Source organism: Taudactylus pleione, unplaced genomic scaffold (genome assembly GCF_031769625.1).
Source record: "Taudactylus pleione unplaced genomic scaffold, aTauple2 ptg000378l, whole genome shotgun sequence".
Taxonomy (NCBI): domain Eukaryota; kingdom Metazoa; phylum Chordata; class Amphibia; order Anura; family Myobatrachidae; genus Taudactylus; species Taudactylus pleione.
This window is the reverse complement of record NW_028284779.1, coordinates 8,084,195-8,098,490: the sequence shown is the minus strand read 5'-3', so window position 1 is coordinate 8,098,490 and position 14,296 is coordinate 8,084,195. Positions and strand designations below refer to the sequence as shown.

The window sequence follows — 14,296 nt, the reverse complement described above, 5'->3', positions numbered from 1 at the left end:
CTCCTAACACTGCTTAGTAAATAGACCGCTAAGTCACTATGAACATCTCACAGCACTGAGACTGTGCCTCGTGATGTCATCAGTTCCTCAGGATTTGATAGGCTGCGTTTCCTGAAGATAGATTGAGGACACAAAAAAAACGGCAGCATACTTATGAAGTCTACGGGATGTGTCCCGCGACATGCCTTGGTTCAGCACAGAGGTCCTGGCCGGGGTGCCAGCTTCTGTAAACTAGAAAGGTGCAAAGATTTGTGTGTTTGTAGCCATTTATACAGACGGCAAAGTGCATCTCCAGCTGTTCTTCTCTGTAGAGCAAAATGTGCAGTCTCCACCCCTTCATCTCATTTCCGAAATCTCCCTTTGTAAAAGGAGGTCTCATTCTCCCACTGCTCCACAAAACTGGGTTCATTGATGCACCGGCTATGGCCATCCCGCCTGGTGAACCAACGCACACCGGCCACCACATAGGACTCTGCACTGTACTTCAGCCATTTTGAGCATTTTGAATGAGGCTCACAGTGGGCCTCATATAATGATTCCTATATTCACACTAAGTGGTTGAGGGGGTTGAGGTAACGCACCTGCTCATTTCGTACAGGAAGCGGTCAGCCCGCGCCATGCGGTCAATCTCATGCTTATGTTCCTCCAGCAGGTCAATGTCACTCTTTTCAGGCACAAATTTCAAGAGCTGAGAAAAAAACACAAAGTACAGTGTTATATTTGTATATTTGATAGAGTCGGCACATTCTGTAGCACTATACAGTGTTATATTTGATAGAGTCGGCACATTCTGTAGCACTGTACAGTGTTATATTTGATAGAGTCGGCACATTCTGTAGCACTGTACAGTGTTATATTTGATAGAGTCGGCACATTCTGTAGCACTGTACAGTGTTATATTTGATAGAGTTGGCACATTCTGTAGCACTGTACAGTGTTATATTTGATAGTCGGCACATTCTGTAGCACTATACAGTGTTATATTTGATAGAGTCGGCACATTCTGTAGCACTGTACAGTGTTACATTTGATAGAGTCGGCACATTCTGCAGCACTGTACAGTGTTATATTTGATAGAGTCGGCACAATCTGTAGCACTGTACAGTGTTATATTTGTATATTTGATAGAGTCGGCACAAGCTGTAGCACTATACAGTGTTATATTTGATAGAGTCGGCACAATCTGTAGCACTGTACAGTGTTATATTTGATAGAGTCGGCACAACCTGTAGCACTGTACAGTATTATATTTGATAGAGTCGGCACATTCTGTAGCACTGTACAGTATTATATTTGATAGAGTTGGCACATTCTGCAGCACTGTGTCAGTGTTATATTTGATAGAGTCGGCACATTCTGCAGCACTGTACAGTGTTATATTTGTATATTTGATAGAGTCGGCACAAGCTGTAGCACTGTACAGTGTTATATTTGATAGAGTCGGCACAATCTGTAGCACTGTACAGTGTTATATTTGTATATTTGATAGAGTCGGCACAAGCTGTAGCACTGTACAGTGTTATATTTGATAGAGTCGGCACAATCTGTAGCACTGTACAGTGTTATATTTGATAGAGTCGGCACATTCTGTAGTGTTGGGTTAAAGTCCAATTAAAATGTTAACTGCAACTAACAATCTAACAGACTACAAAGGAACAAAATGCTGAACAGGAGAGATAGTAAGTTATATGGTTTCAGGAACTTCTTGAAAAACTGTATTTGATTTGCGCAGCAGGGGATTCATGACTAGGGAGGAGCATAACAGTGAGTTCAGTCTATTTGGAGGCTCTAGAACAGAAAGCAGCAGTGAATTCAGCTGTAGAGAGGAGTGCAGCAGTGAATTCAGCTATAGAGAGGAGTGCAGCAGTGAATTCAGCTATAGAGAGGAGTGCAGCAGTGAGTTCAGCTATAGAGAGGAGTGCAGCAGTGAGTTCAGCTATAGAGAGGAGTGCAGCAGTGAGTTCAGCTATAGAGAGGAGTGCAGCAGTGAATTCAGCTATAGAGAGGAGTGCAGCAGTGAGTTCAGCTATAGAGAGGAGTGCAGCAGTGAGTTCAGCTATAGAGAGGAGTGCAGCAGTGAGTTCAGCTATAGAGAGGAGTGCAGCAGTGAATTCAGCTATAGAGAGGAGTGCAGCAGTGAGTTCAGCTATAGAGGAGTGCAGCAGTGAATTCAGCTATAGAGAGGAGTGCAGCAGTGAATTCAGCTATAGAGAGGAGTGCAGCAGTGAATTCAGCTATAGAGAGGAGTGCAGCAGTGAATTCAGCTATAGAGAGGAGTGCAGCAGTGAATTCAGCTATAGAGAGGAGTGCAGCAGTGAGTTCAGCTATAGAGAGGAGTGCAGCAGTGAATTCAGCTATAGAGAGGAGTGCAGCAGTGAATTCAGCTGTAGGAAAGAGTGCAGCAGTGAGTTCAGACCTAGGACTAAGGGCCTGATCAGACTTGTATGCTAATGCAATCACATTTATGAATTATGCAGCTTAGCAATTGTTAAAAAATATTCCGGCGGAACTTGTATTAAGACGCCCACCGGAGCCCTCGCAGCTGCCTGCAAAACAAAATGTAGCATTGGACGCAGATCCTGAAAACATCGACTCCTCGAGTGCGTCTACGGACACTCAGAATGGCCGAGGTAACGGAAATGCTGGAGCTTTGTTATCTGCGTGCATGATCGCAGACACCGTCTAGTAGACACCCAGGAAACATCCCCAACACACCTGCGTTTTGGCCTCTTCTTGTCAATCAATTGCAAGTGAAATCTCGCAGCCCGCTCTATTGCATTCGTTCACTGCGCCGGGGCAATTTTTATTGTTATTTTATTTATTAACAGTTTCTTATATAGCGCAGCATATTCCGTTGTGCTTTAATAGAACAATACTGGGTAGTAACAGAGAGACATAAAGGTAAGAGGGCCCTGCTCACAAGCTTACAATCTATAGGGAAGTAGGTGTTGATACACAAGGATAGGTGTAACATATTGCAAATTGGTCCAGCATGATTGCAGAGGTTATTGGTGAGCTGTATGATCCAGTCACACAGGAAAGTTGCCCTCGGGTTAGGAGGATTTGAAAGTGAAGAAAGAGAAAATATGTGAGGTTGTGTGTGGACTGTAAGAAGGGATGTAATTAGATAGGGAAACTATGAAGGTTATGTGGGCAATTCTGGAATCTGATAAGCTTGTCTGAATAGGTGAGTTTTCAGGGAGCGCTTAAATGTTTGGAGACTAGCGGAAAGTCTTCTTGTGCGTGGGAGGGCCGGTCCACAGGGTGGGTGGAGCCCCAAAAAAGTCCTGTAACCGTGCATGGGAACAAGTAATGCATGTGGATGAGAGATGCAGATCTTGTGCAGAGCAGAGAGCAGAGCAATGCGACTGTAAAGTGCGCGCAGACCTCTGATAATCGCTCAATTGCGTAAAAATTGGCATAGTACTCAACTCTGATTCAAGGCCCTAAGTGCATAAGTTCAGTTCTAGGAGTTAAGCTCTAACACAAAGTGCAGCAGTGAATTCAGCTCTAGTATGGAGTGCAGCAGTGAGTTCAACACTAGGATGGAGTGCAGCAGTGAGTTCAACACTAGGAAGGAGTGCAGCAGTGAGTTCAACACTAGGAAAGAGTGCAGCAGTGAGTTCAACACTAGGATGGAGTGCAGCAGTGAGTTTAACACTAGGATGGAGTGCAGCAGTGAGTTCAACACTAGGAAGGAGTGCAGCAGTGAGTTTAACACTAGGAGGGAATGCAGCAGTGAGTTCAACACTAGGAAGGAGTGCAGCAGTGAGTTCAACACTAGGAGGGAGTGCAGCAGTGAGTTCAACACTAGGAAGGAGTGCAGCAGTGAGTTCAAAACAAGGAAGGAGTGCAGCAGTGAGTTCAACACTAGGAAGGAGAGCAGCAGTGAGTTCAACACTAGGATGGAGTGCAGCAGTGAGTACAACACTAGGAGGGAGTGCAGCAGTGAGTTCAAAACTAGGAGGGAGTGCAGCAGTGAGTTCAACACTAGGAGGGAGTGCAGCAGTGAGTTCAACACTAGGAGGGAGTGCAGCAGTGAGTTCAACACTAGGAAGGAGTGCAGCAGTGAGTTCAACACTAGGATGGAGTGCAGCAGTGAGTTCAACACTAGGAAGGAGTGCAGCAGTGAGTTCAACACTAGGAAGGAGTGCAGCAGTGAGTTCAACACTAGGATGGAGTGCAGCAGTGAGTTCAACACTAGGAGGGAGTGCAGCAGTGTGTACAACACTAGGAAGGAGTGCAGCAGTGAGTACAACACTAGGAAGGAGTGCAGCAGTGAGTACAACACTAGGAAGGAGTGCAGCAGTGAGTTCAACACTAGGAGGGAGTGCAGCAGTGAGTTCAGCTATAGAAAGGAGTGCAGCAATGATTTCAACTCAACGAAGGAGTGGAAAAGTGAGTCCAGCTCTAGAGAGTCTGATGCAATGTAGTATTCAGTTCATGGTTTAGGTGCTGATATAAAGACGGCATACTAGTGGCTATTTATAAGACATGAACAGTGAACACACTTTAGATGATCCCTATCCGTATACTATGAGACATATATACGGAATCAGGACAGAATATATAGCACAGCGCACGGTTGCATAGGGTGTTAGACAGATAACATTCCTCCGCAGACTCTGCATGTAAGTCACTCATTGCTCTGACAACAAGAGATATTCTTGTAACTGGCACAGACAAGGCATAAAGCATAGATACAATGTATCAGACCAGGCCTCAGGGTACTGCTACTGTATCTCTTAATTAAACAGAGACTTCACTAAATACCGATGCCCTCTGCCGTCAGCCCGTCCCCTCTGACCTTAGATCTCCACAATTGGCTCTAGCCCGCAGCATGGTGCATATAATGGGTTAGTTATAGAAAGCCCAGACAGATGATCTCACATCCATAGTTGGGGATATATGTATATAAATGAATGGCCTCTTCTATTGTATGAGTTGGTTACTTTAAATATATCCAGTGTCCTTCATACGCAAACATCATTCTTTCATACAGCAGTCAGTGACTCTGCACATCAGTGTTAGAATTAGCACAGACTTTAGAAGACAAAACCACCAATGTTCATCCCCAGAGCCTCTGACCCCTCCTGGGAATTAATCTCAGTCTTCTGATATAAAGACAACCAACACCCCCAGGATAAGACACTGAGGCAATCTACATACGTCTATATGTGCTTTAGTAATATGGACAATTTTTATGTAAAGTGGTTATCGCTAATTAAAATCGGCTCCAATTACACTGAGATCTACCCCAAGGGTGCAGCTGATGGAACCAAGATTTTGGAGTGATTAAGCTGAACTTTCTGCAGAACTATGCTCAGGAATGGTTCGAGGTCACCCTGGCTCTCTGGCTGGGAAAGTGGATCTCAACATACGGTGTGGGCAGGCTGGTCAGTTATAGTGACAGGCAAGACAAGAGGGTGCCATTAGAATGAATCTCACAATGCCAGACGGCATATATAACATCCTGTAAGGAGATCCACAAACATGGGTTGTCGGAAAAGTACTTGTCACGAGAGTTAAAGCAGCTCTAGGCTCCTTGCACTCGCATATCATACCTGTTCCAGCATATCTTTCGGCAGGTCCTCTTGTTCATCCATCTCCATGATGGCTTTTCGGATTTCTTCATTGGACAGCTTGAGTCTAGGAGAAGATAGAGGGGTGGTTAGTAAACATTTCGGGATAATCGTTCAGAATCGCGGTGTAGTCACCATGGCATAATCTCATGTATTTTTGTGTGAGAGGACTCTGGAGATAATCAGAGGTGGTGACCCTGACACCACGATGCCCCTGATGTAACCTATAGAGGTCTATGTACTAAGCCTTGAACGGAGATAAAGTACCAACCAATCAGTTCCTAACTGCCATGTGTTTGAAAAATGACAGTTAGGAGCTGATTGGTTGTTACTTTATCTCCATCTCTCTCCAAGCCTTAGGAGCTCATTCAGACCCGCTCGCAAGATGTGATCGCTTGCTGGCCAAAAGGGGACGGATATTTAAATTAAGCGCTCGCACTGCGTCGCGTAAGGACGCCCACTGTGTGTTAGCGAGCTACGGCAAAGTGCCCTCGCAAGTGTCTGAAGACGCCCCCTTGCCTCTCGCTACACATGTCATCTCCGGGAAATGTATGATTAATCGGGACCATCGTGAGCCATCGGAGCAGCTCGCAGCCCTTGGGGTTGCCTGTCCCCTCCACAAGCACTGCAATCAATGCTGGCTGAAATACATGCAGGTGACGTGTACAATGACGCTACTTTGCTAATTATGCACACCCTTTAAAAGGCGTTTTGGGGGACACGTCTGCGTTCGCAACACCACACCCCCGTTCACAAGCACCTTCCCCTGTTACCACCAACAAACGGCACTATATGTCACTCAAAGCAGCGACCTGACAGTGGCTTACGAGCTACCAAAATCAGATCGCAACGAATGGCTTGCGCACGCGCACTGCGAATTATATGCATGCGCAGATGGGTGAAAATCGCTCACAGCGGACGGGTCTGAATCAGGTCCTTAGTACATAGACCTCATAGATCCCACAGTGAGAGACCGATGCGACTCTCGAGGAAACAGAGTGGAGGAGGGAGGGCGCAGGGAGAAGTGTAGATGCCCGAGGTGCCCTTTTACTAAGCAACTATAATATGGTGGATTTATGACTGTAGTAATGGCAGTGCCCACTGGGTTACAGGCTCTTCATGTTAGTAAATGTTTTGTTTTTAGACCAATCAGAAAAAAAAATACTATGGTCTGCGGTCTGCTTCTTAACTTTACTATTGTGCCATACATAAAAGATCACTTACTCTGTAAGTTACTCTGCACTGTTTGTAATGATCCTAATAAAGTTTAAGTGAACAAATAGTGAAAAGAAAACAAATCCTTTTAACGGTGACCACAGGTTATTTCCGTTACACTGTGACCCCGTTCTCCAGGGTCACTGAAGTTACTCACAATGAGTACAGATGGCCAAACAGGACAAGGCTGATGTAAATCAGGTGCTGATGGTGACTGGTGGAGAAAGAGATTAGACTGTGCCCATGATCTGTGGTCATTATCTGACGGCATTGATCATGCCCTCATTATGTCCTGCCATACCCACACCCAGTGATTTCAACAGGGACATTGGGCGTGATTCAGAGTTGACGCTATTGGCACAGTAGATGAAATTTTATCAGCTGAGGATGTGCGAAATTATGCTAATGAGACAGCCGCCGGGACTCGTACTGAGACGCCCACCAGAGCATTCGCAAGCTGTCCGCAATTGTGTACACATACGCAGCATCGGACGCAGAGCATACAAACATCGACTCCTTGGTCACTCAGAATGTAACTGAGATGCCGGAGCCATGTTTCCTGGTTACGGGATCGCAGACGCAGGAAGTGACACGCCCCCCCGAAGCGTTTTCAGCCAACACTACCCGTTACCAATAGCTCCCTGCTTGTCAATCACGCTGCGAATAAAAAAAATAGTAGCGTGCGACAACGGTAACGTACCTTCACATATGCGCAGTGCGACTCAGACGCAAGCCAACTTTATTGAAGCATGAGCAACAACATGGGGGAAGCCATCGTGACAAAGGATCTCACAGAATACAAAGTGCAATGAGGACGCACAGCGTCCACAACAAATGTGCAATGTAAGGCTCAGGGCCTGATTCAGCAAGGATCGCTATTCTGCTAGAACGTACGCGCCGCAGATGCTAATATTAGCAGTGAAATGCAAATATTTGCAATCGCATTGCGATCACAGCTTTCCATAAGGACGCCCGCTACTCCCTCGAGTAACATCGGACCCATACACACAGGTAAGGCAGGTCAGACCTCACTCAGGAATTGCTAACTTGAGCACACGCTATGAGCCCTCAGGCTGCGTATGGTATCACAGTGGATAATTTATGCACACCCCTGCAACGGCGTTGAACGCACTGGCAAGAAGGCGCCCAACCACCCCACCCTGTCACCACCCACAAACGGCACTTCCTGTCAATCAATGTGCTCAGGGTCTGCGTAGCCTCTGCAAACGCATTTCCCATCGTAATTGCTAGTTCAAACGCGCACTGCGCTGCATACGCACGCGCAATGTGAATTAATCGACAGATTGCGTGCGTCTTTGCTACTGTGATCCTTGCTGAATCAGGCCCTCAGTACGGAGAGACTGAGGCGTTGTTACATAGACCAACATGCGCCACATGCGATGAAATGTTCTCTGCCGATAGTTACTTTGTAACTATTCCCCATAGAGATACTGACATTTATTTCAACCTGCTCCGCTGAGATGAAAGTTCAAAAAACCTGCAAAACATTCCCGAACTGTACATAGGAATGGTGAGCTTCCCCGCACTCATTTGTAATAGTGATCGTGACGCCCGCTGTCACTTAAAATCATTGTACCTAAGGGTCTGCTAAGATATGCACACGTCTAATACCACTTTTCCACCAAAATCCCGGGTCCAGCCCAGTACACTGAACACGGGTTTCAAGCTTGAACCCCATTTCCACCGCAGGCTGGATCCGGGATATTGCCGGGGCTTACCTCTGCCGGCGCCTGGAGATTACATCATCTCCTAGCGTCAGGAAATGCGTCTCTCCCGGGTCTAATGAACCAGGATACCCGTTTCCACTGAGCTTTACCCTCACAAAACCCTGCATAAGCACCCCCATAAGCAGGGTATGCCCTGGCATTCTAACAGCCAGGGCTGCCAGGCTGCTCCCATGTCACGCTTATACACACACATCCATGTCACACACACACACATCACACTCATGCAATCACACACCCATTCTCCAGCCACCAGACCTCACAACAACGGGCAGTGTCTCTGTAGCTAGTGTGCGCCGACTGGTTCTACACACTGCAGCACGGACCGGGCAGCTCTTTACAATCCATCAGATACTCGCTCTTCATCCCTTGCTATAAGGGCGGTCAAACTACTGACTCCTCTCCCCAGATCCAGCTCTGTCAATTTGTTCGATTGCTATTGTAGGAGGGGGATCCGGTCTAAAGATCTATAGTAAAAAGGTCCACAATGTCTAGATAGATACCAGATTTTAGACAGTCAATAGGTCATCAGGGACAAAAGGTCGACATGTAAGAAGGTCGACATGTACAAATGGCCGACATGGTCAACATGTTGACACAAAAGTGGTGGACATTTTTTCTTTGTTTAGGGTTAGGCACTTACCCCGAAGGTTGGGGCTAGGCACCAGGAGGGAGAGTTAAGCACTTACTAGAGGGTTAGACACTAGAAGGGATCGCTAGGGCCAGGCACTTACCCTGATGGTTACAGTTAGGCACCAAAGGGAGGGTTAGGGGTAGAACCCCTCCCCCCCAAACCCCCCCCCCACATATTTCGACCATTGTTTGTGTGTCAACCTTTTGACCCTGTCGCCCATTGTACCTGTCGACCTTTAGTGTGTCGACATTTTGCCCCTGTCGACCTATTGACTGTCTAACATCTGGTATCTATCTAGACTAGGGGTGGGCAATTCTCGATATGTCTAAAAGGGGTATAAGGAGCAGATTCAAGTAGCCACGGGTCGTGCAGCACGGGCTCATCTCCCAGTAATGTACCTGCAGCTATTCAGTTAGAGCATGGGTCTTCAACCTTTGGCCCTCCAGCTGTTGTGGAACTACAGATCCCAGGATGCCCTGTTTTAGCATGCTGTTATATCAAAACGGTGGCAGGGCATGCTGGGATGTGTAGTCCCACAGCAGCTGGAGGGCCAAAGGTTGAAGACCCCTGAATTAGAGACTCTCCATCAACCTGCAAGCAACCCCGAGGCAGCAGTTATTGCTCGGACAATTGCTTCCACTATGGAGAAAATATATTCTCTACTGAGGCTGAATTTCTTAGGAAAAGTTTCAGAATCCTCTTTGCTGTAAGATCGACTTGTTTCTCGTAACTTTTCATTATAATGGTGAGCGCCTCCAACATAGGAATGTTGCTACATTTCAGACGATTATACAAGACATACACGTTGATAAGTGATTAAATATACAAATACACAGTAATACTTTGCTGATTAAACACGCTCTGGACTTATTTCAGATTCCATAGCAGTGTTCAAAGGAAAGAAAAAGAGCATATTTAGTATCAAATAGGAATCGTGTTCTCCAGCCGAAGCCAACATAAACTCTGAGAGGGCTTTGGGAAATTGCATCAGATATTCCTGACACTGAATGATGTGAAGTTATAATGTCCTGCGATAGCCGGCAGCTGGGATATCAGCTGTGGGACAGCTCGGCCTGTAAACAAACGCGGATTCCTGAATAGTCCCCGCCAATGCCGCATTTGCAGATATTTGCTTTGTTGGAGCGAAAGGAGAGACGGTTATTTGTAAGATTTCACGTAATCCGATAAATATACAGTGTGGGATGAGGTGATTTAATGGGACTTAGCTTTTTCTGATATTTCACATTCCAGCTTTTATTTTTGATTTAGAGGTAAAATGATTTCGTAGACGGATACGTGACTTTGACATGACAGCCGAATCGCGTACCAAACAGATGGGCCAAGACCATTGAGCAAGCACCATCATTTAATATTTGATGTAACAGTAACTGTTGTATGGTTGTGTCCATATGGAGGAGCAGCAGCCTGCGGGTAACAGTGGTACAGTAACTACAATTCCCAACATCCACTGAGTACATGTTTCCTTTAGCAGCACTAAGAGAACCTGTCACCCCCTGAACGCCACCACTAAGCTGTTGCAGCCTGGCTGGCCTAGCTAGTATTGGAGTTCTGTATGCATAGGGAGACAATTGAAGAGAAGGTGACACAGAATGACGGGTGAAGTGGGACGGAGTGGGCCAGACCATCACAAGTCCTACAGAGAGGAACCAAACGAAAGAGGATTACTCTGTAGGAGACCAGACAGTGCTGTAGCTTCTAAAGTAAAAGCTCACAAACACCATGTTGTATTGGCAAAAAAAAATGTACATCTCGGAGAATTACAATAAAGGAGAGGCTTGTTGTAGTGTGGTACCAGCCCCACCTGGCCATGCATGGGGCCCATACCCCTGACTACCACTGTCGCCTGCACCAACATCTGGAAAATGTAACACTAGTGTAAGTGCTGGGGGACCATCCATTCAGCCAAATAAAGGGGGGGGGGGGGATTATGTAAAACCCACAAGTTTCATATACTATATGTATTAATGCAAACTGTACCTGAAGCTTAAACCTCCTGAGGCTATGAGGCAAGGGTTCACACACTACAAGAATCAACACTTGGGAAAGCCATAGGGTGAGAGGAGATGTCCTGTGGCTCTAATTTTTGTGCCAGTTCTCATGTCTGTGCCAGTATTGATGGTTCAGTTCTCATGTCTGTGCCAGTAGTGATGGTTCAGTGGCCCTGCTGTGCCAGTATTAATGGGTCATTTCTCGCATCTGTGCCAGTAGTGATGGTTCGGTGGCCCTGCTGTGGCAGTATTGATGGTTCAGTTCTCATGTCTGTGCCAGTAGTGATGGTTCAGTGGCCCTGCTGTGCCAGTATTAATGGGTCATTTCTCGCATCTGTGCCAGTAGTGATGGTTCGGTGGCCCTGCTGTGCCAGTATTAATGGGTCATTTCTCACATCTGTGACAGTAGTGATGGTACGGTGGCCCTGCTGTGCCAGTATTAATGGTTAATTTCTCACGTCTGTGCCAGTAGTGATGGTTCGGTGGTCTTGCTGTGCCAGTATTAATGGGTAACTTCTCACGTCAGTGCCAGTAGTGATGGTTCGGTGGTCTTGCTGTGCCAGTATTAATGGGTCATTTCTCACATCTGTGCCAATAGTGATGGTTCGGTGGCCCTGCTGTGGCAGTATTAATGGTTCATTTCCCACGTCTGTGCCAGTAGTGATGGTTCTGTGGCCCTGCTGTGCCAGCATTAATGGTTCAATTCTCTTTTCTGTGCCAGTAGTGATGGTTCGGTGGCTCTGCTGTGCCAGTATTGATGATTTAGTTCTCATATCTGTGCCAGTAGTGATGGTTCTGTGGCCCTGCTGTGCCAGCATTAATGGTTCAGTTCTCACGTCTGTGCCAGTATCAATGGGTCAAATCTCGCATCTGTGCCAGTATTGATGGTTTGGTGACCCTGCTATGCCAGTATTAATGGTTCATTTCCCACGTCTGTGCAAGTAGTGATGGTTCAGTGGCCCTGCTGTGCCAGTATTAATGGGTCAGTTCTCGGGTCTATGCCAGTATTGATAGTTTGGTGGCACTGCCGTGCCAGTATTCAGGGGTCAGTGATCGCACCTATGCCAGTAGTGATAGTTCTATGGCCTTGCTGTGCCAGTATTCAGAGTTCAGTGATCGTGCCTATGCCAGTATTGATAGTTTGGTGGCATTGCTGTACCAGTACAAATGGGTCAGTGATCGCGCCTATGCCAGTACTGATAGTTTGGTGGCACAGCTGTGCCAGTATTCAGGGGTCAGTTCTCACATCTGTGCCATTTTCTACAGTTATGTGAAAATCTGCTCTGATTCCTGCTGGCCGAGGGGAGATATAATACATCAGAGAGGACGGTGACTGCTATTAGAATAGTATTACAGTGAGAAGTGCTCCATGACGGGGTGGGAGTAAGTGCCTGGGAATCTCTGCGCTTCCGGAGCTCATAACCTTCTAGTTTGTAACTATCTTCCGTCCATTTGTTACACTGGAACGAGACCCCTTGCTCTTAGTGTAGCAGATGATTACAGCATCTGTAAGTGATTTGTCCCCTAAGTATACATCTATATATCATGCATGGATAAACAGTCCATGTGTCTACAGAGTGGGGATCTGCCGCTTCCCATGGAGCTCTGATGGGGCCACAATTGCAGCAATGGGAAATCCAGTCTGGTATTTCCGGCATCATTATTACTTGTTACATTCATCTAAACCCAGAGAAGCAACAAAGCAAAGGACAATCCTTCCAGAAACAGAAGATGTTTACTAGGGGGTTATGACCTTTCCGAGGTACTGTAAGTGGTGTCAGGGAAGTTTGTTGTTTGACACTAGTCAGAGAGAAGTTTGTCTGAATGGTTTATACAGATACATTAAAGCTAGGTACACACTGACAGATATATTGGGCGATCAATTGATCGGCCAGTATATCTGCTGCCCATCGGCCAGTGTGTACTCGCGATATGTCTGTGAACGACATATCGCAATGGCTGTGCTGCACAGCCGATGGACAGATATATCTGCAGACATACGTATCTGTCCAGCGGAAGCTGCGTAGAGGGGGGCGGATACGCCCTTGACCCCCCCCCGGCCAGCGTCCCGCCTCCTCCTACACACTGAACATAGATGATGGTTGTTCATCATCTTCAGATCACTCGATCTGCAGATACATCTGAGTGTGTATCCAGAATTAGACTGAATATAACTAGACTGACACCTGGTTGGGAGCTGGATGGTGACTTGATAGTTAAAAGGCCCATTTTAGCTGGATGGTTAAGATTGTATGTGAGGTTATGATTGGATAAATGGCAAAGATAGATAGATAGATAGATAGATAGATAGATAGATAGATAGATAGATAGATAAGAGGTGTAAGCTACTAAGTCTGAGGTTGGTTGGATGGGTAAGATCAGGGACGTAGAGAGCCCGGCCGGGCCCAGACGAAGGGGGTGTGGCCTAATTGCAGGAGGCGTGGCCACGACCCCTTGAGCTAAAAAAAAAACCTCCACCACTTTTGCAGTGTCCGGGACAGAGGCGCTATGAAGGGGGGGTGGGGGGGGGGTGGCACAATCAGTGTGATCGCTCCCCCCCACAGGCATAGGAGACTGCTGCGGCTGCTCCTGGGTGTGTCTCCCACTGCAGCTGGGTTGCTGTGATGGAGGGAGGAGTGAGGGAGGCTGGGGCGGTGCCGGGCCCCTCTAGCAAGCCCGGGCTAATAGTACCCGCTCCCCCCCTCTCGGCGCCCCTGGGGAGGAGTGAGGGAGGCTGGGGTGGTGCCGGGCCCCTCTAGCAAGCCCGGGCTAATAGTACCCGCTCCCCCCCCTCTTGGCGCCCCTGGGGAGGAGTGAGGGAGGCTGGGGCGGTGCCGGGCCCCTCTAGCAAGCCCGGGCTAATAGTACCCGCTCCTCCCCCTCTTGGCGCCCCTGTGTAATATTGGTCAGGTTAGCGGGAACTAAAGCTGCATACACACGGTACGATCTGTACCACCAACGACTAGAAAGATATCTATCAGTGAAGTCATCCTGCCACATCTCTGAGCAGGCAAAGTTGAGAATATTGTGCAAGTTTACCTGCATGTACGGACGATCATAGATATAGTTATTGTTCATGCGGTTGGTCGTTCACTGCATAAAAATGAATGA

The 14,296-nt window shown here is 47.1% G+C and overlaps 1 protein-coding gene across 5 annotated transcripts in view; it reads right to left on the bottom strand.

Annotated features, from left to right (window-relative positions):
* Positions 1-14,296, bottom strand: part of DAAM2 (dishevelled associated activator of morphogenesis 2) — a 319,828-nt gene that overhangs the window by 51,462 nt on the left and 254,070 nt on the right. For all 5 annotated transcript variants that reach the window (XM_088445364.1, XM_088445368.1, XM_088445366.1 and 2 more), the window contains 2 exons: positions 5,565-5,649; positions 582-688 (listed from right to left, as the gene is read on the bottom strand). In XM_088445364.1, the coding sequence (XP_088301490.1) occupies positions 582-688; positions 5,565-5,649 (192 nt within the window). The remainder of the gene's footprint in view (positions 1-581; positions 689-5,564; positions 5,650-14,296) is intronic.